The sequence below is a fragment of the Oryx dammah genome, unplaced genomic scaffold, assembly GCF_014754425.2.
Source record: "Oryx dammah isolate SB20612 unplaced genomic scaffold, SCBI_Odam_1.1 HiC_scaffold_13, whole genome shotgun sequence".
Lineage (NCBI taxonomy): Eukaryota > Metazoa > Chordata > Mammalia > Artiodactyla > Bovidae > Oryx > Oryx dammah.
Window position 1 is genome coordinate 18,628,077 of NW_024070197.1, and position 24,981 is coordinate 18,653,057.

Genomic DNA, 24,981 nt, shown 5'->3' on the forward strand with positions numbered 1-24,981 from the left:
GAGAGAATTAAAACAAGAAGTATTTCAATGGCTTTATTCCAGCCCCAAATCAGGGTGGATTTTCTTGTGCTGCCACCCACATGCAGGATGAGAAGGTCAGAAGTCAAAACTCGCAGTTACAGGGAAGTCAACCCCTGCCAGGCATGTTGATGTAGATTTTGTCATCTTCTGGGGGTGGGGGAGAGAAAACATGAGGCCTGACCACCCACCTCCCACCCACACCTCCACCCCCTTGGGGACCCCTAGCCTCAGGGGTTTTCTCAGGAGTTCCCCCAAGCACCGCCCCCAGGGTTTCCCCGGAACCTCGAGGGCTTGCCCAAGGGGGGTCCCCACCCTGGGGACCCCCTCCCTAGGGACATCTTGTCCCTTTAGGCCCAGCCCTGTCCCTATTCTCACCTTGGGTGGGCCTGCTGCGTAGGCGAGCACACACAAACACCACCACCACAATTAGCAGTGACACAACAGCATCCGCAGCCACAAGGCCTGCCAGGAGTGGCAGAGAGAGGGGCCCACATCCGGAACAGGAACCTGAAGGGTGGGGACCAGGACAAGAAGGCAGCTGAGGGGGGTTCCAGACACTCAAGGCTGGGCTGCAGGCATATGATGCAAAGGAAATCCCTTTGAGGGTGGGTGTCCCAGAATTCCTGGGGAAGGAAAGGGGCGATGGAGATTCAGAGAGAAGCTGGGGATGTCCTATAGCTTCCAGGACTGTGCTTTGGGCACAGTGAGTACCCCTGAAGACAGGTCGGGGGGGTTGGCACATTGTTGGGCCTTCAGTTTGGTGATGAGGATGGTGACGTGGGGACCCAGAGAGGGCTGCAGATCCCCTGGCGGCTCCAACTTGAGGATGAGAAGTGAGAATCAGGACTCACAGGCCACACTTTAGGAGTGGAAGCAGGACCTGAAGCGATGCTGCAAAGGGGAGGGAGGGTTGATTTCTCACCTGGGGTCATCTGAGCTGCAGCCACTGTGGAAGGAGAGGGAAGGCAGATCAGTGGGCAGAGGTGGTTCTCAAAACAGGGCGCAGGGAAAGGAGATGCCCTGGGAAATAACCTCCACTCCGGAGAGATCAAATGAGAAGAGGGGCCAAGTGGGAGGGGAGTGCCCAGAGACCCAGAGAGAGACAGGAAATCAGAAGTAGAGGCAGAGACGCAGCAGTAGAAAGGATGGATAGGCAGCCATCCAAATTCAGCTTCCCTTCCCAAAGAATCGGCCCAGAAGTTTATTTCTGGAAAGGAAAGGGCACTGAGAGAAGGACCCGCCCTCAGCACCCCTCCCTTCAGATGCCACCCCAAACTGTCCTGTTCACAAAACTCTAACACCCCCCCCCCACAGCCCCCGTAACCACTGGCTTCACCTGGGAGCAAAAGCAGGAACAGGATGTTGCCTGGCAGGACCATGGTGGGCTGGGGGCTGGAAGGGACCTCTCAAAGGGCTTTGGTCCAGAGAAGTCCTGAGGAACAATGGGGGAGTGGAGAGGCAGCAATAGCGGATGTCACCCTGCTGGTGACAAGGCCACCTGCTTCCTGTGTGTCTGTGTGGGAGGGGGAGAGGTGATGGATCCCTCTGACTGCATTCAGGGACAAACCAGGGGGAGGGTCAGAGAGACCAGGGAGGCTATGATTGTCCAGGTGAGACATAACAGGTAGACCAGGGTGTGGGCACTGGGGAGATTCTGGCAAGATTTTTAAAGTAGAGACAATAAAACTTGCTGATGGAGTGGATATGAGTGTGTATGAGAGAGAGGGATCCAGGATGACCAAAGATTCTGGTCTGAGCAACTAAGGACAGAGAATCCTTTGACAGGATGGAGAAGGAGGGGAAGTAGGTTTAGATGAAAAAGTGCCCAGGTTTGGCAAACCGAGTTGGAAATGCCTGATAGAACTCCCTGTGGAGAAGCTGAATGACCACAGCGGCCTCTTTTGAATTCATGGGATGTCTGGTCTGGAGATGTAAATTTGGGGACTGATGGCTCATGGATGGTATTTAAAGCCATAAGACTGGATGAGATCATCAAGGAAGTGAGTAGAGACAGAGGAGCAACACTACCTCCCCCAGCACCGAGAAAGGGGGAAGAGGAGTAAACGAGAAAGGGGGAAGAGGAGTAAACAGGCAGGGAAACGGAAGGAGCAGCAAGTGAGGGAGGAGAACTAGGAGAGCCCAGTCTTGAACGCAGGGCAGAAATGTGATTTACAGGGTAACCAAGATGGGAACTGAGAAACGAGCCTCCCACTGGAATGACAGTCTGCTCGAGGGCTGGGAATTCCTGCCTGCTTAGTTCACAGCTACACCACAGCACCCAGCAAAGTGCCTCCCTTGCAGTAATAAATTCTTTTTAACGACGAATGAACAAATGAGAACTGGCCTCTGAAAAAGACGGTGATGTGGGGAAGAGGGGAAATTTGAGTTCACCTATATTACTCTTACCTACAGACCTTTCCTGCCTTGAGACCAAGGAGTCCAGAACGCCGGCCCCCTTCTCCCTGGACCTGGTATTACTGGCAGGGTCCTCCCACCCTCCACCAGCCCTGGGCCTTTAAGTCAAGGCCTCCAACATCCACCTGGACAAAGATTCAGAAATTCGGGTCCCCAGTTCCCTCCTCTTTCAGGAGTCCGCCACTCTCTCAGGGTGCCTCTGAGTCACCTTCTCCCTCAGACCAAAGATAGGGTTCCCAATTCCTCTTTCCCGGGAGACTTCGGAGTCGGGCCTTCAAAATGAGCTCCGCCCATTCAGACGCCAGATTCGCTCGAGCGCACCGCGGGGACTCCCGGGCTTGTGGGCGGGGCCCTGCCCAGCACTGGGCGGGGCCAGACTCTCCGTTTAAAATCTCGCGGGGTGACCCGGTCCAAGATCGGGGACCCGGCGGCGGCTCCGAGGGGAAGCAGCGAGGCTGGCGCAGCGCCGAGGCCGGGGCCCTGGGGGCCCGCAATCAGCACCACGGAATCCCCGAGGTAACTGGGGGGCGGGGAGGTGAAGTACGCTCGGCCCCTAAGAGAGGGGCTGGGGACTCCTGAAGTTCGGAGGGACGGAGGTGGACATCAGGAGTGAGGGCTCCAGCATCAAGCTGAGAGTGAGAACCCAATGTGTGCAAGGGGCAGAGGATGCAGAGTCTTGGGTCGTGATGCAGGAGCGGCTGGTATTCTCGGCTCCGTGTCCGGAGAGCTAAAGGACTGGGGATCCGGAATCTTAGGTCCTGGGGATGAAAGTGCTGGGAAGCCCCGAGCCCTGCCTAGGTCCTAGGAGGAGGGGCTGGCGACCCAGCCGCCATACTCTAGAAAGAGGCTGGATTGAGTCCTTGGGGGCGTTTGAAATTGGCCAAGGTCTGGATAGGCAGTGTCCAAGGCTTGGCTGCAAGGATGCTCTCTGCCCGTTATCCTGCCCCCCACCCTGGGATTTCCCGAGTCGCCACCCGGCCCGGGTCCCCGGGCTTAGCAGGAATTCCCCATGTGCGGGGATTCCACGAACGCCACGCTTGGCCACGCATCGTGTTTCGGAGCCGGACACCTGGTGTATGGGGTAGAGAGGAAGAGGGAGATGGAAGATTCCCTTGCGTGAGCGCCGTGACGTCAGCGCGTCGCGTCTGGGCTGTTTCCGAGTCCGCCCTCCCGCGCTTAACCCTTTTTCCGCCCGAACCGGGTGAGGGCCGAGGGCCCAGGCCTCTGGGGTCGCGTGAACAAGGAGTCTGGAAACTGGGAGCTGAGGCCCGGACTCCTGGGTCCTGGGGTAGCAGTTGAGAGTCTCCCAGGCTCCTGTGGGGTGGGGCTTGGACTCCTGGGTGTGAAGAAGGGGGCAAGGTCCGAACTTTTGGATCCCTGAAGAGCCAGGGGACTGTTGAATTCGTGGTTCCTCAGGGAGAGGGGCTGGGGACTCGGATATCTGGTTTCCTGAGGAAAAGTATCAGGGCAGCTTCTAGGGCAGAGAGATTTGGGAACCTGGATGTGCGTCTCTGTGAAGGGAAGCCCGGCATCCCCCCGAATTCCTCAGGACTGGGAGATCTGGGGGTGGGGTGCGGTGGGATTTTTCACGGAAGTGGCGGTCAGAGGGAGGAGGGCTGCAGAGGGCGCCCTCCACCCCCTTCCTTAGTTTCCACGACGCTGGTGGAAAGTTGGGTCAGAGGGGAAAGTGCGGAGCAAAAGGAAGGAAACGGCGGAGGCGGCTGCGGCGCCGCACCCGAAATCGTAGATTGGCTTTGGAGTTCTCAGGCGACAGCAGTGTGCCAGTTTTTTCCGCGCGGGAGGGCGAGGAGGATGTTCAGATCCACTCCCCCGCGCCTTTGGGTGACTTAAAGACCCCTGATAACTTCACTCCCTCCTCACCCCGCAGTGAGCCGAAATGAGCGCAGCCATTGCCCGTCACAGACGGTGAAGAAGCTGCTAGAAGAACAGAGGCGCCGCCAGCAGCAGCCAGACGCCGGTGGGCTACCGGTGAGCCCCAGGACGCCCTATAAACTACAACTCCCGAGAGGCCGTGTCCTGATGGGCAAGGGCCCTCAGGGCTGACTTAGATGCCCTGTAGGTGGGGAATGGGTGCCGAGGAGTCTGCTGAATAAATTCCCCCTTGTTTCTTTTTGTTTTGGCCTCTACAGGGACAGTTCCCACCTCCCCTGGCCCAGCCCCTGACTTCATCTGTGAATGAAGGTGAAGCTGGTAAGTCTAGAAACTCACTGGGTTCCCTCAGGGACTCAAACATCCCTGCTCTTAGAACTTTCTAGAACTTAGATGTTAGGCCCTCATTCTTGCTGAGACCTGGTAGAAGTTTTATCTCCCAGATTCTCTGGAGCTCAGTAGTTTATGCACGTAGTCCTGGGGCCCAGGCTCCCAGCCTGGAGTCTAGGCCCTCACTCACTCAGTGTTCAGGCATTTAGGCCCCCATAGTCCAAACCTCCAGCCCTTTGGTGCCCCAGAAGTACTAGCTTTCTGTATCCTGGGGATACTGGGCCCTCATACAGCTCCTGTCTGGGCTTCTGCTTCCCTGACTCTGGTAACCGGGCCTGCCCCTGCTCCTCTCACACACAGGCCATACTCACTTCCCAGCACACCAGGAGACTGTGGGTTCTGGACTTGGCAGCTTGGCGCCCCCCACTGGCTTTGTAGACTGGGACCCCAACACGCATGCTGCCTACACGGAGAGCCTCTACTCTTATCCTGCTTCTGCTGCTGAAAGTTTTCTGACTCCTGACTTCTACTCACCCTCGGACCCAGGGCGGCCGTGTTCATTTCCCCTGGGGATGGAGGTGAGACTGACAATGGGAACTGGATGCTGAAGGGTCCTTGAGATGCCCAGTTGCCCTTATGCAGCACAGCATTCTGAGATGTCTGGGTTAGGAACCCATTCCTCAGATGGGCAAAACTGAGGCCCAAAGGTCCAGGGTTACTGGCCGCAGATGGAACATCCAGCCACTCTGCCTAGCACTCTGTATGTATATGTGTGTGGTGGAAAGAGGGAATTCTCAGCTGACTGGCTCTCCCCACCCTCTATACCCTTCAGGACCCCCTGGACACTCGGCTCTATGCAGACCCTTCCCTGCCACAGGCAGGATCCTGGAGGGCTTCTGGGCTTCCCTCAGGACCTCCACAGTTGCCTCCAGTGGTCACTGGACCATCCCTGGACACTGCCCGTGCTCACATGCTGGCTCTAGGGCCCCAAAAGCTGCTGGCACAGGATGAGGAGGGAGACACGTGAGTACAGGGGAGTGGAGTCTGTGGGCTCCCTGCTCAGCTGGGGTGCTGTGCTCATTGTTACCCCCAACCTGTCCCCAGGCTCCTGCACCTGTTTGCGGCGCGGGGGTTGCGCTGGGCAGCATACGCCGCAGCTGAGATGCTCCAAGCATACAGACATCTGGACATTCGTGAGCATAAGGGCAAGGTGAGGGCTGGAGGCTTGGTCTCCTGGATCTGAGGACAAAAGGGCTGAGGGCCTGCGTCCCTGGTTTTCAGAGGGTAGAGGATGGGAGCCCCAGACTGACCTTTCCTGACACCTACAGACCCCTCTTCTGGTGGCTGCTGCTGCCAACCAACCCCTGATTGTGGAGGATCTGTTGAACCTGGGAGCGGAACCCAATGCCACTGACCACCGAGGACGTTCTGTCTTACACGTGGCTGCTACGTATGGGCTCCCAAGAGTCCTCTCGGTATGTCCGTTTGGCAGATGGGATGAGTGGGATGGGCTAGATTGCCTAGATCCTGACTTTCAGGGCTACATGGCCTGGAGAGACTCTAAGCCAGCTCTCTGCCTTCTCCTCCAGGCTGTAATTAACTCAGGGGTTCGAGTTGACATAGAAGCCAGAGACTTTGAGGGTAAGTTGAATGGTGGGCAGGGTGTTGTGGCAGGTGGGGCTGGGTCGGGGGAGTGCTCCAGATATAGAGTCCTCATTGTCTCTGCTCTGCAGGCCTCACCCCACTCCACACAGCCATCCTGGCCCTCAACGTGGCTATGCACCCACCTGACCTATATCCCCCAGTACTGAGTACCCAGGCCCAGGACAGGCTGGCTTGCGTCAAGATGTTGCTGCACATGGGTGCTGATCACACCAGCCAGGTGAGCTGGGCAGTGGACAGCTAGCCCCCAGGAGGGCATGTGGGATGGGAGCTCTTGAATGTCCAAGAAGGCTAAATAAATGCTGACTTGCCCCTTGTCAGTGGCGTGAAATTAAACATGCTACTTCACTTCTCTGTGTCCCAGTTGTCAGCTGGGAATAATATTAATGATTTTAGCTTATATTTATCAATCACTTAACTATTATTAAACACTAAGTTTCACCGATTAGCTAATTGAATCCTCACAAACATTCTTTGATGTGTGTGCTATAAGTGCCTTCTCCATTTTAACGATAATGAGGCTCAAGGACTCAAAAATCTTGTACCTTGTAAGTGTCAGAGAGGGAATTCAAGCCCAGGTGGCCTGACCCTAGAATCCAGCTCTTAATACATATATTCTCCTCCTTCCTGACAGTAGCTCCTTCAAAGGCTGGCTGAAAGAATTACACATCCACTCATTGTTTTGGATTTTTTTGGTTTAGTTAAAGAACTTTGAACACAGATAAAGTACAGAAAATGATATTGATATAATAAACTCCACCTGCTGCTGTTGTTAAGTCGCTTCAGTCATGTCCAACTCTGTGCGACCCCATAGACAGCAGCCCACCAGGCTCCCCCGTCCCTGGGATTCTCCAGGCAAGAACACTGGAGTGGGTTGCCATTTCCTTCTCCAATGCATGAAAGTGAAAAGTAAAAGGGAAGTTGCTCAGTCGTGTCTGACTCTGCGACCCCATGGACTGCAGCCCACCAGGCTCCTCCTTCCGTGGGATTTGCCAGGCAGTACTGGAGTGGGGTGCCATCGCCTTCTCTGAAACTCCACCTACCCAACATAAATAACCAGCAACTCAAAGCTAGTCCTATTCCATTCGCTTCTCCACTTCCCTGTATTATTTTTAAGTAAATCCAAGCTTATAATTTTATGGGTAAAATCATACCCATAAATATTTGTCTTAAAAGACAAGAATTCTTTTTAACCTCAGTACCATTATTCCACCTTAAAAAAATTAACAATCTCATAATATCAAATATCTTGTGTTCAAATTTTTGTTTGGTTCTAAAGTAACATAAGGGCTTCCCAGGTGGCACAGCAGTAAAGAATCCGCCTGCCAAGCAGGAGATGAGGGTTCGATCCCTGGGTTGGAAAGGTCCCCTCCAGAAGGAAATAGCAACCCACTCCAGTATTCTTGCCTGGAAAATCCCATGGATGAAGGAGCCTTGCAGGCTGTACATTGTGGGGTCACAAAGATTCTGACACAACTTAGTGACTGAGCATGCAAGCACAGTAACATACATTTATTTTTTTCATTAAAAAGATAAACCAAAAAAACTACGATCCAAATAAAGCCCACACATTGCATTGATATGTCCTTTTTTTTCCTTTTTAAAAAATTTTTTATTGAACTATAGTTGATTGACAACGTTGTGTTAGTTTCAGGTATACAGCAAAGTGATTTATTTGTACATATATATACATATTCTATTTCATATTCTTTTCCATTATGGTCTATTACAGGATGCTAAGTCTAGTTCCCTGTGCTACACAGTAGGACCCTGATTGTCTATTTTATATGTAGTAGTTTGTTTCTGCTAATCCCAAACTCCTAATTTATCCTCCCCGATCCTGTCTCCCTTTTAGTATGTTTTCTATGTCTAAACACACAATTTTCCATGTTTATTATCATTAGGGATTCTTTGAAGGCACATAATAAAGTTTCATTGTCGAAAATGTCTTTATTTGCTTCAAAATATGAAGAGAGCTACTCAGTATGGAAATAGATATAAGCTTAGGTAGTCCACTGATAAATGCTTCTCAGCTCCCATCCTTGTAGATAAAATAGTCCATGTGAGATGTGGGTGCATTTTATTGTGTTCAGTAGAATGTGGGCTGGCCAGGGCAGCTACTAGTCCAGAAATCCAGAGAGCTCCTTTGGAGGACTAGAAAAGGAGTCTTTTTCTCAATGATACCTGGGCTGGAAAACTGTCTTAATGAATATACAGTTCAGTGGTGCTTATGATCTGAATGTGTGCTTGTGTTCACTCAATTGCTCAGTTGTATCCAACTCTTTTACAAGCCCTTGACTGCAGCCCGCAAGGCTCCTCTGTCCGTGGGATTTTCCTGGCAAAAATACTGGAGTGGGTTGTGATTTCCTCCTCCAGGGGAAGTGGGTTTCGATTTCCTCCTCCAGGGGATCTTCCCAACCCAGGGATCAAAACCATGTCGCTTGTGTCTCCTGCATTGGCAGGCAAAGTCTTTACCACTGCTCCATGATCTGAATGGCACCCCCTTAAATCTGGTATTCTTGTAGGGTGCACAGTGCGTACAGCTGTATAATGCACATACGCTGCTGCTGCTAAGTCGCTCCAGTCGTGTCTGACTCTGTGCAACCCTATAGACGGCAGCCCACCAGGCTCCGCTGTCCCTGGGATTCTCTAGGCAAGAACACTGGAGTGGGTTGCCATTTCCTTCTCCAATGCGTGAAAGTGAAGTCGCTCAGTCGTGTTCGACTCTTAGTGACCCCGTGGACTGCAGCCTTCCAGGCTCCTCTGTCCATGGGATTTTCTAGAGTACTGGAGTGGGGTGCCATTGCCTTCTCCGAGGCACATATGGGTGCTTGCAAAAGAGGGACAGAGTCTCTAAAGGCTCTTGAGTTCCATGGCTGGAGGCCTGGGTATGAGGACTGGCCTGACCTCTGCCGTTTCCCTCTCCACAGGAGATCAAAAGCAACAAGACTGTTCTGCACTTGGCTGTGCAGGCTGCCAACCCGACCCTGGTTCAGCTGCTACTGGCACTGCCACAGGGAGACCTGCGGGCCTTTGTCAACATGAAGGTAGGGGCCTGGGCTGGAATGTGCAGATCGGGTGAGATGGGGCAGAGTCGGGCAGCTGGATGCTGGGGGTCCTGTAGGCTGTGGCTGTGGAGGGGACGACGCATAGGACGTGGACCTAGACCCGAGGCACGTGTTGGGCGTAGACAGGGCTGTGTGGAACGGGGTGTGGAGCAGGGCTCTGGGGCATGAGAGGGGACGTGTGGGGCGTGAGCGTGGCAATATAGAGGGCGTGAGGTCGAGAGCCCGGGCCAGCTGAGTCTGCATCCTTAGCAGTCCCCCGCTCACTGTCTCCAGGCCCATGGGAACACCGCCCTCCACATGGCAGCCGCCCTGCCCCCGGGGCCGGCCCAGGAGGCCATTGTGCGGTGCCTGCTGGCAGCTGGAGCGGATCCAACACTGCGCAACCTGGAGAACGAGCAGCCTGTCCACCTGCTACGGCCTGGGCCGGGCCCCGAGGGGGTGAGTGCTGAGCCAGCCCTTACTGCAGGGTGAACCTCTGACCCCATCCATTCCTGACTTCAGAGGGTGACTTGTGGTCTCAGAAGGTGACCTTGACCCTTCTCCAACCCCGACTTCAAAATGTGACCTTGAGAGACTTCCCTGGCAGTCCAGTGGTTAAGACTTCCCACTTCCACTGCAAGGGGCTTGGGTTTGATTCCTGGTCTGGGAACTAAGATCCCCCATGCCATGCAGCACAGCCAAAAAACAAAAGTGACCGTGGACCTCAGTGTCTCCTCTGCTCCCTTGCCTGATAAGGTGACTCTGCCTGATCTCTATTTAAACCCTGACCTCAGAGTATGGCCTCTACTTTTAACCCTGAATCTTGACCTTAAGGTGTGACCTTTGATCCCCAGGATAACCTCCAGCCCCCTGACTTTTAGTCCTGACCTCAGAGTGGGACTTCTGACCCTCAAATGTGACTCTGACTCCTAGCTTCTCCCCTTGGACTCCCAGTCCTCAATGCTAATCACAAGGTGGGAACTCCCAGCCAGCAACACCTTTGCTCAGGACCCTTGATTCATTGTGTGCACGAGGCTTCACCCCCATTCCCACGCATTTGACCTTCAAATCCATCTGACTCGACTCATTTCTTTCTAACCCCCAACTTCACAGGGTGCGCCCGCCCCATCTCTCCCTGCAGCCTCTCAAACTTCTTCCCTGTCTTGTTTTGTCCACAGCTCCGGCAGCTATTGAAGAGGAGCCGAGTGGCACCCCCAGGCCTGTCCTCTTAGGACGCAAACCCAGAACCTGGACTGATTTTCCAGTCCCCACTGTCCTGTGGGACAACCAGCGTATGCTAATGTTGCAAATCCGTGATTATGTGGACAATGTCCAGCCTTTGGGGTCTTACATTAAAACCCCAAAATGGCTGCTAGGGGGTAAACAGTCCCCAATATTTGGGGCGGTATGATACCCTCTCCCACCCACAAGGAGCCCCCTTGATGATTTCTGTGAAATCGAGGCCCCTTGATTGTTTCTGTGAAACATCCTAGATAGCCCCACCTTTTCCCCAGCAGGATCTTTCGGGGTCCCCTCTGCTAACTCAGCTCTTTACATCTGGAACCCCAGATATAACTCCCTTACATGTTACTTGGAGTACCCCCTGAAACAGCTTCTCGTACCATCCCAGTAGAGCTCCAAGATGACCCAGTGACCTCCCCGGGACCCAACCCCTTCAGGTCCATAACCCTGAGATATAGGAAGGACTCTCCAAAGTTAGGGTCCCCTAGGTCTTTCTAAGTCAGAACTCAACCAGGCCCCTGTCCCAGACATCGGTATTTCCAGTGAATCCCCTCCCCTCTCTGAAACTCCCGATTAAACTCAACCTGAACTGGAACCATTCCTCTCTAATCACTCATCATTGGTGCAGGGAAGCGACTGAGAAGCTGTGTTTGGGTGAGCGTGTCTGGGTGGGCTGTTGTAGCAGACACCGTGGGGGGGCCAAGTCCACGTCCTGTCGCCCTCCCCGCTCAACGCCTGGTCTGACAGCCAGGGCCAGCACGCGAGTCTTTGCCTGTGGGCCTTCTCAGACCACTGGTGCCCGCTTTGCGTCTTCCCACTCCAGTAGCCCTCAACCAGTGACTGAAGGGAGATGATATGTAAATGCTCCAGGCCCACCGCATCAGTGGGGATGACTGTGTGTTCTACACGGGCTCTCAAAGTTCCCTGATGGGATGAACCTCCAGTTCTCTACCCAGTGGTTCTGGCTTGCTAACATGCCCTTTTGTGGCAGCTTTTTCCCTTTTCTGTGTCACTTCCTGCTTCCCCCACCAGTATTTTCCACCCCTTTCAGGTAATCATGTCCTCAAATCCTTGCCTCAGCCTCTGCTTCTGGAGAAAACTAAAGACAGAAGGCCTGGTCCACAATGCCTCTTCTCATATCTGCTCCACAGGCTCTGCTCTGGCCTCCATTCCAATCTCATCCCTCCAGAAAGCCCTCTGACCCACATTAGCCCCCACTGCTTGGAGCCTCTCACGGACAGCAAACCAAGCACATTTGAGGGTGCGGGCCAGTGTCTCTACCCCAAGACCTAAGGCTTAAAACACCCACCGCTTTTTATGGCCATGATTTTGCAGGCTGGGCTGAGCTGGGCAGTTCTGCTGTCTTGCTTTGATCACTCGTGTGGCTGCAGTCAGCCGGAGGCCTGCTTGTGCTGGGCAATGGCACTCACGTGTCTCAGAGTTCGGTCAAGACGGCTGAAACCCCTGAGTGAACTGAGCATCTCTCTGGTCCCTCCAGGAGGGTAGGAGGATCCCTTCGCATGGTAGCTCCAAGAGAACAAGCCCCTGCTCACACCATGCTTGCAGACACCACACTGCTCAAAGTCTGTCATGTGGCCAAGCCCAGAATCTGTGGGGAGGAGGGTACTACCCAAGGACAAGAAGACGGAGGTGGGGTCATTGGCGGTGCCAGCACAAGCCTCCCATATCAGCTGCTTGGGACCAGCACGTGAGCGCCTCTGTGTGTACTCACATACTGGCAGCTGACCCATGAGAAATTCATAGAAATATGTCCTATTTAATCAATTCTAAGGAGAACTTAATAGGAATTCATCTTACAGTCAACTATGTGACCTAGTTTAATGTCAGCATATTTTTCCTTTGTGGTACACAAAATAATGATATTTATTTTTGATAGTATCTTAGATTCTGTTGACATATATGTATCCCAACATGTTTCAAAACACACACATTCACACACACAGACACCACTAACGATAACATGTCTGTGTGTTTGTGTGCACTCTGTTGTGTCCGACTGTGACCCTATGGACTCTGGCCCACCAGGTTCCTCCATGCATGGAATTTTCCAGGCAAGGATGCTGGAGTGGGTTGCCATTTTCTTCTCTAGGGAATCTTTCTGACCCAAGGATTGAACCCACCTCTCTTGAGTCTTCTGCATTGGCAGGCAGATTCTTTACCACTGAGCCACCTAGGAAGCCCAACATATCTCTAAGAAAACTGCTTTAGTAAAAGAAGAATTAAATTGCTTTCAATGGGAAAATAAGAGTGGCTTAGGGACACAAGAGCATCAAATAAACAATAGTAAAGTTATTTTTCCTGCTGGAATTTCAATAAAACTGTTTTTAAACTAATTACTCTTAAGTATACCCATTAAAATGCAAATATTCTTAAGGAATTATGCACTGAGCATATTGAGCAAAATGGCCTTTCATTTTTTATCCCACCTGCTCAGAGCTCCTTTCCCATTGTTAGCCTGTTAATCACCCTTGGCTGTGAAAATAGAAAGGCAGGTTTTCCCGATTGTAGTGCTAGTTATAGATTTCTGACCTGATGTTAAAACCAGATCAGAATGATGTTTCTAACATCATGGGTTCTTTTTTGGACCACACTGCAAGGAATGTGGGATCTTAGTTCTTCAACCGGGGATCAAACCCGTGCCCCCTGAAGTGGAAGCACGGTGTCTTTTAACTACTGGGCCGCCAGGGAAGTCCCAGAAACTGCTTCTTAATAAACTGTAACATTGTATCCAACTTGCATCATGTAGACATCTTTCTCCCAATACTTTTCACATCTATATTTAATATACACGACCTATATTTATATGTATGTATTATGTAGAGCTCACCACTGTGAGCTCATTGGTCCTTTGGGAAAAATAGAAATACTGCTCCCTCCCTTAGGTCTGTCAGAAAATTGTGCTATCCTGATACTAGGACACAACATATTACTGCCATCTGCTGGGAAGCTGTGGTAAAAACGCGATCTGCAATGTCTAGGTGGAGAAGGTGATGGCATCCCACTCCAGTACTCTTGCCTGGCAAATCCCATGGACAGAGGAGCCTGGTAGGAGATGAATGGTACCACTTGAAATTTTGCAGTGAGCAACCTGAACACCATATGGGACATACATGGATTATTAGCAAAATGGCCAAGAGTGTGGGCACTGGAGCCGGGTTTTCTGGGTTGAATTTCTAGCTCCAACATTTCCTAAATGGTGACCTTGAGAGTGTGATGAAACGTCTCTTTGCCTCCATTTCCTAATCTATTAATGAGGATAGTTGCAGTACCTACTTCATGGGGTGATTAAGTGTGCCAATGCATGTAAAGCCCTTGGATCAGTGCCTGCCACAGGGTACTATATGAGTTTGCGCCCATGTCATTTTAGAATTTATTCAACAAATACGAAGTGCTAGGCACAATTCCAATGTCTCAACAAACATTACTCCTTTTAATCCTCATAACAACCCTCTTGAAACAAGTAATGTATAGAGGGATAGCTCTGGCATGTCACAAAATGGGATGCACTCGCAGACAACACATAAGCCTTACTGGGACACGTGGTTGAATTTCCACACTCCAGGGGGATTCCTATCGCCTCCCCAAGAAGGGATGAAGACTCAGGAATGGGAAGTACGGTTCAAGATTCCCTGTCCCTCACTGAGCTCACAGGTCAGGGATGGATGTTGTATGTGACTGTGTATGAGTAGAAGGCAGGGGAAATTTGCAAAGTCTCCTTGGAGTCCAGCCTGAAACCTAGCTGATACTGGCCTAGAAGGGGCAGTCCGTTCAGTACCACGGAAAGCTCCTGGGTGGGCGGGAGAGTCTATCCTAGATTCTGGACCCCGCCCCCTTCCAAGGTCCCGCCCAAATTTAAAGATCTACCTGGGTGGTAATGAATCCTCCTGCCACAGGAGAGGCAGGTTCCATCCCTGGGTTGGGAAGATCCTCTGGAGGAGGAAAGAGCTACCCACTCCACTATTCTTGCCTAAAAAAATCCCAGGGACAGAGGAGCCTGGCAGGCTACAGTCCATGGGGTTGTAAAGAGTCCAACACGACCGACTGACTGAGCACACAGTTTAAAAATGTGAAGGAGGTCTGGGTGGGGCTGCACACCAATGTCCAGAACTGACTACACCCTCATTCCCCCAGACAGACAAAGGATGGCCTGGTGGGGAAGAGGACTTTATTGGGATATTAGTGGAGGACACAGGGGAGGATGAATTCCAGGGAACAACAGACACTGGGACCAAGCTGCTGGTCACCTTAAGGACAATAAATTAACGTACAAAATAAATTAAAGTGAGGAGGTCTCAAGGAGGTGGGGAGGGCAGCTGGGAATACCCAGGGATTTCTTAGGGATGGAATTTGGAATTGGAAAGGGGAAATAAGGATTTCCAGCCCCGTCACAAAAGGTCGGAAATGAACTTTTTCACCCTCTCCCCCAGGCTGGGAGTTAGGGTTCAGGGGTTCCAGAAAGAGGGAAGGTCTGGGCTCAGCTGAAGGGGAGAAGGGGGTTGGTTCAGGGTCGTTCCTCCAGGAAGCGGTAGGTGGGGTTCTCATAGCCATGACGCTGCAGTTCACGGAGCTGCTGCTCCTCCAGGGTCAGCATGGGGTCCACCTGCAACGGGGGCAGGGGTGGGAAAGTGGGCTGTAGGGACCCAACCACAGATCTCCCGGGCTCTGGGGCTCCTCCCCACTCCAGGTCTTTGTGCCCCTTACCTCTACCACTCCATGGCTGATGGCCCCATAGGGCTTCTTCCGGCGCAAGAGCAGAAGGGAGAGGACGATGAGGGAGCCCCCACCGGCTCCCATGATCAGCAGACCAGACACGGCCTCTCGGGACACGCCTGTGCCAGCTGGGGCCTGCAGTGGGAGGAGAGGGCACCGGGGTCATCTTTGAGGCTGACCAGGGCCCTGTGTGGCTTTGAGAGTCACAGTCTAGCCACTGACCTCTTGACCTCTCCCCCTAAGTACCCTGAATATTCCTCCTCTTACCAGCTCGTCCCTCTGAATCTCCGATGAGTGGAAAGGAAAGCCCCTTGGAATGGACACATTCACCTGGGGGAGTAGGAGGTGTCAGGAGTCTGGGTTCCAGCCACCTCCTCCCCTGGGCCCAGGAGGGCATCCCCTAGCCCTCTTCTCCCCTAGGACCCTGAAGTCCATATCCTCAGTCCCTTCTTCCCTCCAAGGCCAAGGAATTCAAGCCCCCCGCACACTCCTCCTGAAGACCTAAGAATCCAGGTCCCCCTCCCGCCCTGCCTCAGGTGCCCACAGGTCTGACTGGCTTACCTTCCGTTCGTACTGCTCCAGGGGAGTCATCTTGTCTTTCCCAGAGGATGCGGCATCTTGTTCTGTGGACCCTAACCCCCAAATCCTATCTCATTTCTGAGAGTCCAGAATGGTGATACCCCTGCCTGAGGAAGGGGTCAGAGGGGCACCAGACCCCATGCCAGGAGGCCTGGGGTTCCCAGTATGTGGGCCCTTTTCCACTCTGGGCTCAAGGACTCAGAGGGATGTGGTGACCAGGGGCTACCCTGTGAGCTACTCACCTTTGGGAAGGGCCATGGGGGTATCTGCTGGCAGCCAGAGGAGACAAGACAGGTGGAACCGTGGAGAGAGGAGAGCAACACTGAAGAACATGTGCAGACACCCCCTCCCGGGGGCCGAGGAAGGAGGATCTAGGACCCTCCAGAGGCCTCCAAACCCCAGACATTCCTCCCCACCCTCTACTGCTCACCCGGTGGCTAAGACACCTCCAGACTTTAGGGGATTAGAATTGAGATTGAGGGCCTGGCTACCAAGGTCTGCAGTTATGAGCCTTTGGGTTAACTTACCACCCTTGGGATCCAGGGGCTGTAGCCCACTCTTGTCTTCACTGCTGCTCCCTGGGGCAGGGGCTTCCAGCTCACTGGGGCCCAGGTGTTCAGAGTGGAGGAGTTCCTCTGAGTGGAACATGCAGAGAGGGGGTGATTTCATGAACACAGGGATCCTCAAAACAGGATGGTGCCTGTTAGGGTGAATGAATGGCACCCTAACAACAGCATGATTGGGGGGTGCCATATGTGAGATGTGGGAAAGCAGGGAGCTGAATGTTGGAGAGGCGAGGTTGAAGTTCAAGAGAACAGCCTCCTCAGGACTTCCCTGGTGGTTCAGTGGCTAATGTAGGGGTCCAGTTTCAATCCCTGGTCAGAGAACTAGAATCCACATGCTGCAACTAAGAGCCCATGTGCCGTAACTAAAGATCCTGCATGCCACAGCAAAGACAGGGTGTAGCCAAATAAATAGAGAATGGCCTCCTTCCAGAGCAGGAGAACTGGGGAGATCCAGGAGGAAGTTACACTAGATCTAGGGGCTCTGGGGGGGTTGCACTTCCTGGTATTCATGCTTTTGAATAGATCCCACGGTGTAAATCTGGGTTGGGTCTGTGACTTGCTTTAACCAAGTGGGCCCAGGTCTTAAGAAGACCTGGCAGTTTCTACTTCGGTGCTTTGGGGAGCTTGAACCACCACGGAAGTTCACGTGCCTTGCTGGAGAGACCGCATGAAGGGGTTCCATGGAGAAGAAAGGCCTCTCTGGAGGGAGGGAGGCTCATTCGTGCCAGAGTCCTAGCTCCTAGCTGACCTGCTAGCCCAAGGTAGCTACATGCTTCCCTACTGACAAGACCTGCAGAAGAAGCACCCAGCACAACCCAGATGGCAGAATCATGAGCAGTGAAAATGACTGATTTAAGCCACTAAGTTTGTGTGTGTGTGTTGGGGTGGGGGGGATGGTTGTTACATAGGAATAGATAACTGAAATGGCAGGGGAGTCAAAGGTTAGGGGGTCAAGGTCAGGCACTCACGGATCTGGGGCCGCAACTCCTGAGCCAGGCGGGGGTTCTGGTCAAGCAGCCCCAGGCTCTGATTCATCCTTTCCTCAATTACTTGAAGGTGGGTCTGCACCTGTTGGGGAGTGAGTGTGAGGGATGAACTGAGCTGTGTGGGCTACAGAAGGGGAAACTGAGGCAGGGTGAGGAAGGTCAGGAGGGTCCCAGGAATAGTAGCACCTACAATGGACAGGAAGGAGTGTACAGGGGCCAGGAACTGGGCCACGGGGGGCAGGAAACTGGATGAAGAGAAGCAAAATACAATGAAAAGGAAAAGATGTCTGGGAGACAGGAGGTGAGAGTCTTGGGAAGGAAAGCAAGGAAGAAGGAAAAGGAGTAGCTGCTAGGAAGAGCTGGGCACAGGAGGCACGGTAAGTCTAGGGTATGACTATGGTATTGAAGACAGGAAGAGGAGATGAGTTGGGGGAGAGGTAGAAAGTAGGGTCTGAGGAGTAGGAAGCAAGGTTTGAGGGGGTCTGGAGAAGGAAGTAGAATTGGAGTCATGTGGGGACTTCCCTGGTGGTCCAATGGTTAACTGTGCCTTCCAATGCAGGAGATGTGGGTTTGAGCCTTGGTTAGGAAACTAAGACCCCATGTGCTACAGGGTATGGCCAAAAATTAAAAATAAATAAACATAATTTGTTTATATTTAAACAAATTATAACTTGCTATAATTAAAAATAAATGAATAAATAAATTTTTAAATAAATAAATTATAATTTGTTATAATGAAAAATAAATAAATATAATTCATTATAAAAAGTTAGAAATGATGTGGTTCAAGGGCAAGGCTTGGAGCTCAAGAGTATGGAATCAGTATTCTTGGACAGGAAGAGAGTATCCAAAAAATAAGAATTAGGATCTAAAGGCACTAAACAGGGGTTTTAGGGAGAAACAAGCAGAGTTAGGAAAGAAGGAGAGTTGAGGGACAGGAACAGGCTTCCAGGCACAGGAGGGGGATTCTAGGACAGGAAATAAGAATCCAAAGGACAGGAAGTGGGAATTCAAGAACAAGAAAGGGGTCAGAGGCACAGGGGGTGGTGGAGGCAGTGTTCCAGGGTCAGGAAGTAGGGATCTGAGGGATTAGAATGGGTCCCAGGCACAGAAGGGGGGATCCAGGGAGAGGAAGGAGGTCCAAGGGGCAGATAGAGGGTCTGAGGGACTTCCTGGTAGTCCAGTGGTTAAGAATCCACCTGCCCATGCAGGGGACACAGGTTCGATCCCTGGTCTGGGAAGATCCCACATGCCATGAGGCAACTGGGCTGGTGTACCACAACCACTGAACCCCCGGGCTGTAATTACTGAAGCCCCCACGCCTCGAGCCTGTGCTCCACAGCAGGAGAGACTGCTGCCGTGAGACAGGCTGTAACTAAAGGAAGAGCAGTCCCTGCTTGCCACAACTAGAGAAGGCCCTTGCACAGCAACAAAGACCCAGCTCAGCCCCACAGAAATAGATGAGTAAATGAATTGTTAAAAAAGAAAGAGGATCTGAGGGGCAAGAGAAGCATCTGAGGGACGGGGTCCAAGAGACCAAGGTCCGAGGGATGGCAGAGCGTTTGGAGCTGGAAGAGCTGAGCACCTGGAAGCGCATCTGCTGGGCCTTCTCTGGGTCCACGGCAGCCACGTGCTGGTAGTGCCTCAGTGTGTGCCTCTGCTCCTTCTGCTCAGCTCGCAGGTAGCGCCGCAGGGCCAGCAGGACCCGCTCCGGCTGTGGAAGGGATGGAGGCTGCCCAGGCCCGTCCCAGCCCTCTCCACCCTCTACCCTCCGCCCACCCCCCACGGCTCCCGTACCTGAGGCGGATCCCCCTGCAGCGCCGCTAGGAAACCTTCCAAGGCGGCCCGGCGCTGGTCATTGATCAGGGCAATAACTCGGGTGGCATGGGTCTCCACCAGGCGCTGTCGCTCGCCGGACACCTGCTCCTCCAGGGTCTGCAGGATGGACTGGAAGTGCTGGTGACGGGGTGGGCACAGGGTCAGGTGAGAGGCCCAGCTGGATGAAACCCAGGTCAAAGGGAGTCTGGAAAGGGAGGGCTATTGGACCATAAGTGGGGTGGGATGCCGTGGATCCAGGCCTAGGCAGAGTCGACCTGGGGTGGGACTGGAAGACAGGAGACTGGCTGGAGGGGCCATGTAGAGTAGGGGCAGAACCAGCTCTACTGGGAGCCCGGGTGAAGCCCACTGTATGGGTAGGGAGAGTGTAGGAACAGAGCCTGTGAAGCTGAAAGAGACCAAGTGTTGCAGGAAAGGTGGGGCTTAGGCCTGGGCAGGGCCCTCTGGAGACAGGCTGTAACTAAATAAGCCTGAGTGGAGTGGGAGCAGGAGTCAGGGAATGGGGCTAAGCTGAGCTGGGTCTACACAGGGTAGGGCCGTGCCAAGGTGAGGCTGAGAGAGGTGGCTGGGAGAGTGATGAGGCTGGATCTACTGAGGAGGGATTGGGTAAAAGTGAAATGAGAGGGGCAGGACCAGAGTCGGGGGTGGGGGGGGGGCAGGGCTGAGCATCAAAGAGAGGCTGAAAAGGACTTGGCTGTGTCTGCAGGCCCCAGCTTGGGAGAGGTCTCCAGAACCAGCCCTCAGAGGTTAGGACCAGGTTAAAACAGGGTAAAATATGGCCAGTGGGAGGAGGAAGAAGAGGAAAGCAAAGTCAGATTGGATGTAGGCCAAGAGAGGTGGAGCCAAGTGTAGGGGTGGGGCCAGGAGAACCCCATATCAGTAGGAAGGGGTGAAACTGAATGAGGCCAGAAAAAGCCTGAGCCAGGCGGAAGCTCATTATGCCCCAAGTAGTGGATAGGCCCAAGTACCCAAGTAGGACACTCTGGAGGCTGTCCTACCTCATTCAGGGCCTGTCTGTCAGCTTTAGGCAGGTTCTTGGACTGGTTGTCAGCCATGGCCCACTCACGCATCACCTGGGGGAAGGAGAGCTTCAGGATCCTAGAAGCCACTCTGCTTTACCCAGTTAAGTCCCCACATCCCATCCTTCTTCAGCGTCTCCAGATCCCTTAAGTCCCGCAGCCTCTTGGATCACCAAGAGAGAGAGGATTCAGGAGGCATTTAAAGTGGAAGAGTACCATGCATCAGAGTGTCCATGGAATCTGGTGGTGTCTCAGTGGGACTCTAGGCAGCTTGGGGATCCTTGGCCATCTTAGGGGTGGGTAGAGGGCTGGGGGATGATGGAGGCTGGGGGAACCTTGAGAGGTAGTCTCAATGTGTCCCTGGGCAATTTCCTGGTAATTAGGGAGCTCTGTGTAATGGGGGATCCTGGGGCCCCCAGTACCATCACCTCATTAATCTGGCGCATCCTGCGCTCCTCCAGGTCCATCTTGGCCCTCAGGAACCCTTCATGCTCACTGATTTCTCCAGGCATGCCAAAGTACACGTCCACACCATCTGTGGGTCTCAGGGTGGGAGTCACTGCAAGGCCGGGAATCCAGGAGTCAGCCTGAAGCCCAGCTCCAGGTCAGCTTCCCTTCCCAGAGAATTGCACTTCCTAGAGCGCAGTGGAGACCGCCGTGTGTTCACTTCAACCATAGCTGCTGCCTGGCATCACAGATGTGGTTCTGAATTGGACCTGTTCTTGCAAAGTTTAGGAATCTATCACACTATCCTTCAAGCTTTCCACCAAATAATCCTTCAGACATACCAAATGGCTCCTCCACGCCTGGGTACTCCCAAACCACCTTTACCCTTTGCCTTCCTCACAGGGTGGCCCTTCCACCTCTACTTTATCCAAAGCCATTCCCATCCCTCCCATTTCCCCCCACAGGGCTTCTCCCCAGCAGGCCCTTTCTCAAATGCCCCTACACCAAAGCTCTCTTAAATCATCCTCCTTCTAGGGTGGAGAGGGTGGGGTTTAGAGATGGCTTCACCTTTGCTGACCCCTGCAGGGGTCTGGGAGCTTGAGGGTGGGACTCTGTCCTCCTCCTCCTCCTCATCAGCTCGTGGGGGCTCCACAAAGTAATCATCTTCTGGCTGCAGGAAGGATTCCTCCTCTTCCTCGTCATCACCCCTCTCAACTCTGCCTCCCGGGGGCCAGGACCGGGTGGAGGGGTCACTGAGGGAGCAGAAGACCCAAGGAAATAAGAACCTGGGCCCAGGTCCCCAGGCTTCCATCTCCTGCCTCAGGAGCCTGGAGGGTTGGGCCTGGAAGGTTCCTTCTCACTCACCCGACTGCTGTCCCAGATGGGTTGGGGGTCACTGGAGGTGGGCAGCACACATATTCCACACCTCGGAACAGATCCGCGCCACAGGGCAAAAGCATGCCTGAGCCATGCAGGATGAGGCCCTGGGAGCTGCAGGCCTGTGGGAAGAGTGGGCATAGATACCAGGACTGAGGGGTAAGGAAGGGTGGAGGGGGAGCCTGGATGCCTGAGTCTTAGGACCTGATGGGGCTTGGAGCCTGGATTCCCGGTTCTGTCCCACTGGGAAGAGGGGGCTGAGGCTCAGACTCCGGCTGTGGAGGAGGAGGGTGTTAGGAGATTGGAATCCTGGGTTCTCGGGAGGGGTGGGAGGATGAGGGGCTGGGTCCTTACTTCCTGTGCTTCCTGCTGCCTCTGGGCTGAACTCTCGCACTGGTCCATGCGCTCCTGGTGCAAGAACCGGCAGCCTTCAGGCACCAGCAGGGCCTCGCTCACAAATTCACCAGCTGGAAAATGGGCGGCATCGGTGTGAGACACTCCCATAGCCACCAGCCCTACCCACTCCCCCCACCCCAGAATCCAGATCTTTTATCCTCAGAGGCTTCTGTCCCACTGTGGACTCAGGCACCTAGCTCCCTAATGTGAGCCTGAGAGCAGGGCCAGACTCTCACCCCCTGGGGACTACCACCCAGCCCCCCACCTTCCGTTCCCCAACCCGCCAGCCTGTGACTCACGCAGGCAGTGGAAAGGCACAACTTGGTGGTGGGGGTGGGCACAGTGGCCACCCCGGGCACCCCCGCACCATTGTTCCATGGGGATGGCCTGCGTCGCCTGCTCCACACGGGCAATCTGCAGCTCCGGGTACATCTGGGGGCACCGAGTCGGGGCGATTAGCCCTCTGTCCCTCCCCTACCAGGTGCGCTCCTGTGCCGGCGTGTCCCTTTTCAAGGCTCTAGTATTCGAAAGAACCACTCTTCGCTAGGCCCTGCTTCTCAGTAGAACAGGACTTAGATATCTAAGCCCCACCAGCCACTGGGCACGCCCCTTAGTACCTCTCCCTTCCATCCTTAGGCTGCACACCTTTGCCTGTCGGGTTTCTTTATGAAGGTCCCTCCATTACCCCAAAGCTGTCCTTCTAAGCCCACCTCTTTTCTAGTCGCTTCTGCTCCTTCCCCCAATCCAGTTCATCTCCCCATAGATTCCACCCTTCTTTAAGCCTCGCCTCTGGCCTCTCAGGATCCTTTCTCTTTGTGTTAGACCTGCTTTTTCATAGCCACACCTCCTAGCTTTCCACTCTCCCATTGGGTTCCATCCGTTTCCAAGTCACTCGAGTCCACGAGGTCTTTTTGTCTTAGCCCCGCCTCTTAATTGCCACGCCCACCTACACCTGCTCTTTAAAGTGTCCACCACATTGTTAAATTCCATCTCATCACTGGTCACTGTCCTCAGCTGGCCGTGTTTGCAGGGTTCTTCTCTTTTCTTGACCTAGTTTCTCAAAAACAGGTAAGTCCTATCCTAACTTTGCCTCTTTGTTGGCCATGTCCCCTAGTTTCCCATGCCTTCTTGAACCCCTCATTTCCCCGGACCTTGCCTTTGCACGGCTAGCTTCTTAAGGGCAACCGGGTCCCAACTTGGACCCGCTTTTTTGCTGGCCACGCCCCTCGCAGTCGGTCCCGCCTACCTGTCTGCAGTACTCCAGCACGCGCTGCGGGTCCCGAAGACAGCGTCGTGAGAGCTGTGGGTCTGGTTCCCAGCGGCCGGTGCGCAGGTCCCGGTGAAGGGTTGGGCGCCCGCATAGTCCAGCCACCTGCGCAGACCCTGGGGCCTGGGGGTGGGGGCGGAGGGATCAGCGAGGGCATGGGGGCCGCTGACATGTGAGTCCCCCGGTCCTTTGCTCCCTAGGACCCAGATGGTCACACCCCCAGCACCAGCCCCCTCCATCAAGCGTCGCGCACCCGCCTCTGTGGAGGTTTGGTTCCCTGGGAAACAGCTCCCACTGGGCCGGGGGCCGCCCCAGCTCTGCCGTTGCTATGGCGACTCGGGGTCTCCCGGGATTCTCACGGCCTTGTTGCCGCGGAGACAAGCCCCGCCCTCACCCCAGCGTAGCCGCACCGGAGCTCGAAGGGGTTAAACTTGAATGGCGGGGGAGAAGGCCAGAACCCAGGCGTTCTGGCCCCTCCTCCCTCCGCCCCTAGCTCACGCTCGCATCATTCTAGAGTGGAAAGACCACAAGGCCTGGCTTCAGGGCCCTGCAGGCCTGGACACTAAGTCCTTGAGGGATGGAGAGCTACATCCTGGGGTGGGAGGGCGGTGACTGGAGGTCTAGCCTCCTGGGTTCTGGGAGCCTTGCGGGAGCCTTCTTATGGGTCCCGAGGATAAAAAGGGCCCAGATTCTTGGCTCTAGGTACCTTGCTGCCCGTCGGGTCCTATTCAGATGGGCTGGGGCTGAGTCACCTAGGTCCAGAGTGTCTCAAGGGGCTAGACTTCGGGACGAGCTGGGGCCTGGACTTAGGGGTTTCTGAATGCCTAGTGCTATTAGGGGCGCCTGAGGGCTGGCCACCTGGCTGAAAAGACTGCGCCTTCTGCTCCGGACCTATCCGCCCCGGGGTCCAGAGGCCCGGTCCCGCCCCATCCCCCACCCCCTAGGGCCCGGCCGGGCCTCACCTCGGCCGCGCTGGGGCTCCCACCGGCCAGGTTCCCTTCGGCGAGCTGCACGCGCAGAAGCAGCAGCAACAGTGGCAGCAACCGCAGCAGCGGGCCCAGACCTCGAGCGGCGGGGCTGGCGGGCCCCATGTCCGGGCCCTCGAGCCCTCACGTCTCCAGCACTCCCGCCCGGCCGGGCCCCAGCGGTGACAGGAGCTCCCAGCGCCACAGCCGCCGCCTCCTCCGCCGACGCCCCCGAGCTGCGCCGGCGCCGCCAGCCCCGCCCCGCGCCGGCCCCGCCTTCCCGGCCAGGACAATAGCGTGGCAGCTTTGCGCACAGCTGAGCAGCCTGGAACCCCCGGGTGGGAGCCTGCGCCAGGCCCCCGCCCCCTTGAGACTCCAGGCGTCCCGCCTATGGAAGGGCCTAACTGAACCCAGGAGTCTGGGTCCCAGGCTTCGTAGTTGTGGATTTTGAGTTCTCCAAGACTGTCACCTCCAGTCTTCTCCTCCCTCGGACCCAGACCCTCACTAAACGTCTTTCTTCTCTTCCAGGGACGCCAGCACAGGAACCCCGACCCCACCCCCAAATCCTCTTGAGGTCCCCTCTTGAGGTCCTAGGCCTCCAAAATTTCCTCAATCAAGAACACAGCAGTTGAGCTTTAAACGATTGTGAAGCTGGGGAGATTCTGGCCAGGAAAAGGAGGTCTGATCTCATTGTTCTCCCAGCCTT

The 24,981-nt window shown here is 54.3% G+C and overlaps 3 protein-coding genes across 7 annotated transcripts; 1 reads left to right on the forward strand and 2 right to left on the reverse strand.

Moving 5' to 3' along the window:
* Positions 1-7: 7 nt before the first annotated feature.
* Positions 8-2,728, reverse strand: HCST (hematopoietic cell signal transducer). Of its 4 annotated transcripts, XM_040253092.1 has the most exons (6): positions 2,645-2,728; positions 1,358-1,453; positions 944-967; positions 733-840; positions 397-528; positions 8-168 (listed from the first exon to the last, which is right to left on the reverse strand). In XM_040253092.1, the coding sequence occupies exons 2-6, from the start codon at positions 1,398-1,400 to the stop codon at positions 128-130; spliced, it is 348 nt and encodes a 115-aa protein (XP_040109026.1). In that variant the 5' UTR covers positions 1,401-1,453; positions 2,645-2,728; the 3' UTR covers positions 8-127. The 4 variants fall into 4 exon arrangements, with proteins under 4 accessions (XP_040109026.1, XP_040109029.1, XP_040109027.1 ...); XM_040253095.1 differs by lacking the exon at positions 733-840 and having other exon boundaries at positions 2,428-2,727; XM_040253093.1 differs by lacking the exon at positions 2,645-2,728 and having other exon boundaries at positions 8-165; positions 1,358-2,062.
* NFKBID (NFKB inhibitor delta) lies at positions 1,808-11,205 on the forward strand. Its single transcript, XM_040254110.1, has 13 exons — positions 1,808-1,824; positions 2,852-2,952; positions 4,325-4,425; positions 4,587-4,647; positions 5,017-5,234; positions 5,489-5,679; positions 5,761-5,866; positions 5,985-6,131; positions 6,246-6,297; positions 6,390-6,538; positions 9,249-9,365; positions 9,660-9,824; positions 10,544-11,205. Exons 1-13 carry the CDS (start codon positions 1,808-1,810, stop codon positions 10,595-10,597), a joined length of 1,479 nt encoding a protein of 492 aa, XP_040110044.1. The 3' UTR covers positions 10,598-11,205.
* Positions 11,206-14,771: 3,566 nt separating this feature from the next.
* On the reverse strand, positions 14,772-24,533 carry APLP1 (amyloid beta precursor like protein 1). 2 transcript variants are annotated; one of them, XM_040252925.1, is made up of 17 exons: positions 24,273-24,533; positions 23,290-23,433; positions 22,343-22,475; positions 22,002-22,114; positions 21,636-21,769; positions 21,339-21,523; positions 20,753-20,883; positions 20,304-20,378; positions 19,267-19,425; positions 19,055-19,183; positions 17,452-17,551; positions 16,445-16,552; positions 16,160-16,186; positions 15,900-15,970; positions 15,606-15,668; positions 15,330-15,473; positions 14,772-15,228 (listed from the first exon to the last, which is right to left on the reverse strand). In XM_040252925.1, exons 1-17 carry the CDS (start codon positions 24,399-24,401, stop codon positions 15,130-15,132), a joined length of 1,944 nt encoding a protein of 647 aa, XP_040108859.1. In that variant the 5' UTR covers positions 24,402-24,533; the 3' UTR covers positions 14,772-15,129. The 2 variants fall into 2 exon arrangements, with proteins under 2 accessions (XP_040108859.1, XP_040108860.1); XM_040252926.1 differs by having other exon boundaries at positions 14,774-15,228; positions 16,160-16,183.
* Positions 24,534-24,981: the final 448 nt, after the last annotated feature.